This window comes from Miscanthus floridulus, chromosome 8 (genome assembly GCF_019320115.1).
Source record: "Miscanthus floridulus cultivar M001 chromosome 8, ASM1932011v1, whole genome shotgun sequence".
Classification (NCBI taxonomy): Eukaryota; Viridiplantae; Streptophyta; class Magnoliopsida; order Poales; family Poaceae; genus Miscanthus; species Miscanthus floridulus.
In genome coordinates, this window is record NC_089587.1 from 86,188,596 (window position 1) to 86,191,896 (window position 3,301).

Genomic DNA, 3,301 nt, shown 5'->3' on the forward strand with positions numbered 1-3,301 from the left:
ATTTGTAGATCGTTGCCTCTTCGCTAATCCTCCGTTCATTCAAAATTATAAGACGTTTTGGCTTTTCTAGGTGCATAGCTCTATACACTTGGATAAACTATGTTTAGATATATAGCAAAAACAATGAATTTAGAAAAACCAGGACGTCTTATAATTTGGAATGGAAAAAGTAGTATCACTCGTTTTCATCTCAAGTTGTTTCTTCTAGGCATGCTTCCACGTGTTTCAGAATTATTGCATTTGAGCTAGCATTTCTGTCGTGCTAGCCCTTATATGTCGGTAGAGGACACCAGCCGGATCAACATTTTCTTCATGGGGGCCCTTGATCAACTATGAATAATGATTTGACACTTGGCGAAGGGCAAGAGTGAGCTCATCAATTACAAGTAGGAATGATGAACTTTTTTTTGCAAAAAATAGTTTTGAGAACTTAAGCAAGCAGATCATTTATATTTGAAAAAAGCGAAGCAAGTGCAATTCATAAAGCAGAACAAGAAGTACAATCATTGTTTTTTTTAATCCTCTAGTTTTGCATATGCATTTTATCCTAGTTTTTTTTTCTTTTGCAATAATATGTTCCAAAGGCGGGCCTAAAAATGGGCCTCTAGCACTCAGCTCATCTGGGCGCTCAAACTTTGGCCCAAATATAGGCCCATGCAATACATTCACACCCCCGCCGGCCCACCTGCATCGCGCTGCCTTTTCTTTCTTTCTTGCGGACCAATACGAGACACGGAGGCAAAGGGCGGTCGGGGTCGGGAAGGCGTCGGCGGCAGCTCTGCTCGGTCGCGGCGCTTGTGGGACGGAGGAGAGGCCACCGGAGAGGAGAGGGGGAGATGGCGCCGGCGAGCGGGTGGGGCCGTGCTGTGGGGAACACGCGGTCGTTCGTGGGCAACGCGCTGGGCGGCCTCCGTGGGTGGAGCAACCTCGCCTCCTGGACCGTCGCCGGAACCCTCGCCTACTACCTCTGGGTCAAGCCCGCGCGCCAGCTCCAGAAGGAGCAGGAGGTGACAGCTACCTTCCCCGCTCTTACCGCAGCACCATTTGGGGTTTTAAATTTAGTCGGTATCGGTTGCCCTCAGATCACGAGCGAGGGTGGCTGCTGTCGTCTCGTCTGGGATCGATCTATCCGTGCGTGCGAAGTTAGGCCCGTGGAATTGCTCAGTCAGCAGATTGTTAGCTGGCGCGTTAGCTCTAGGGCGCTTAGAGGTTTTGGTGCACTGTTAATTATGCATTGGATTGCTGCAAAATTGTTGCCCCTGGGTTGGTTGGTTTTTGTGCGAATTGTTCGCCTATCTCTCTGCCATATCTAGATACGAGGGAGCTATGTACTGATGCTCAGTCGGGCTGTATTTGTGCCTGCTGCGGATGTTATCAGGAGAATTAGAGAAATACCTTATTTGGCGCAAGTAGCGGTGTTGCTCAAGTGCACACAACACAGCTTAAACTTAGCAATTTCACGCAGCTCTTACAAAGAGCAAAACTGCAATATACCATGACAATATGAATTCTCCAAACTCCAAACCTTTGTTCTCAAATGTGCTTGAATAGTTTTGCACTTCAGCATGGCGCCCAGTTGACCTAGCTTTAGCTATGATAAAGCTTGTGATAAACGAAATGGGCCCTTATTCGCACAGTTTCTCTCATTGCACTTGATAATTTGTCAGTTATTACTTATTAGTGTTCTTTTTTCTGTATCTTAATAGTGTTGAGATCATGTATTCATAAGCTGTATATCATATATTTTATTCAATTGTGCTGTTGGTTACGCATCCTCAGAAAATATATGACTGCGCATATGGCAAAATCACTTCAGAGAACTGCACTGTTATCGCCTTGTCTGTCCATTCACTAAAGAAATTATATTCTTTTTTCCCCAGGAGCGAGCCGCTTTGGCTGCTGCCTCAGATCCGTATCGTTATGTTGAGAAGCGGAAACCAATTCCTGATCCACAGGTAGCTACATCCACTCTGTGTTAGATGCCAGATAACAGATTGTTTGACAAATAGGCTGTACTATGAGTTATTTCTGTGTGCTAATTATGCGTGTGATGATTAGGACACTGGCCTTACTTATGGGAAGAAAAGGGTGCCTACGAAATCTGAAGATTAGTTCCCTGGGCACATCTTGTACCAAAGCGTGCTACCCAGTTATGTGCAACAATACAAGGTATGGTTTCTGCATTTCTGCTGGCAACATGGTTAACGTTTCATGAAACTCTTGCAGCTTTATGCGAGCAAATAGCAGCTGTAAATGGAGTGTTTGCAGTCTGGGTACTTGAGCCCAGGAAAGAAGTGTTCACTATCACCTATGAGAGATGTAGATGCTTTCAGAATAGAAAAAGAGAGAGAGAATAATTTATGTACCTTTTTGCTAGCAAGTTAAGCATGCTGGCATGTTTATGTATCACTCTATCAACGCACACCATGGCCAGGGGCTATTCGTTTTTTCTCTCTTCCGCATACAGTTACTGCTAAGTAATTGTAGGTTTGTTCTAGAGGAACTCGTTGGTTCCACTCTGCCTGCGATTATATTGAGCCAATGATGGCCTATACTCTTATAGCATGAAGACATTTCGTTTCCTGCTAGATTTCTATGAATCGCATGGCTGTGATGTTTGTTTACTAGCTGTGGTTGCTGCAAGGCCTCTGCTTTTTCCAGACCTCAAACTGAGCTCCGACGGGAAACGGAGTGGAAGAAAAGTTACGAACGGCAAACGGAGTGGAAGAAAAGTTACGAACAAACGGAGCTCCAACGGGAAACGAAGTGGAAGAAAAGTTACGAAACCGAGGTACCCGAGGAGATTCTAGAAATGTATTTATAGGAAAGCCTCTCATGGGATAAACAGGACAAATAGATGACACTAGAATCACACAAAATAGGCAGCTGCAGCGTTTCGATTAGAAGCTGCAAATGTTAGTACTTAATTATCTGACAAACTGAAGCTGATCAATAATCCTTATTTACAGACATTTTTTTCACGAAACTGGAGGGGCCGAGGCCTCTACGGAGGAAACAATCCATATTACTCCGTGCAAATTTGGCATATATCCAAATATTCAAACTAACATTTAGTTCAATTTACTTTCTCCAACTATTTAAGTTGGTCCAATTAACACCTTAAAGAGATTTTTTTTTTGTTTCTCTATGTACAAATTATTTTTTAGTTTCAAATTTTATGAGATGATTGAGGACATTATATTTTGTATTAGAAAAATGCACTATGAATTTTTCATCATTATGTTTTATACGATATTGTATCTCCAGAATTAGAAAAATCCAGTGTTAAGACTCAACTAAT

General features: G+C 43.0%; 1 protein-coding gene across 2 annotated transcripts; it reads left to right on the forward strand.

Moving 5' to 3' along the window:
* The first annotated feature begins 719 nt into the window (after nt 1-719).
* LOC136472842 (uncharacterized) lies at nt 720-2,588 on the forward strand. Of its 2 annotated transcripts, XM_066470551.1 has the most exons (4): nt 720-1,007; nt 1,881-1,955; nt 2,059-2,149; nt 2,227-2,588. In XM_066470551.1, exons 1-3 carry the CDS (start codon nt 837-839, stop codon nt 2,110-2,112), a joined length of 300 nt encoding a protein of 99 aa, XP_066326648.1. In that variant the 5' UTR covers nt 720-836; the 3' UTR covers nt 2,113-2,149; nt 2,227-2,588. The 2 variants fall into 2 exon arrangements, with proteins under 2 accessions (XP_066326648.1, XP_066326647.1); XM_066470550.1 differs by having other exon boundaries at nt 2,059-2,588.
* Nucleotides 2,589-3,301: the final 713 nt, after the last annotated feature.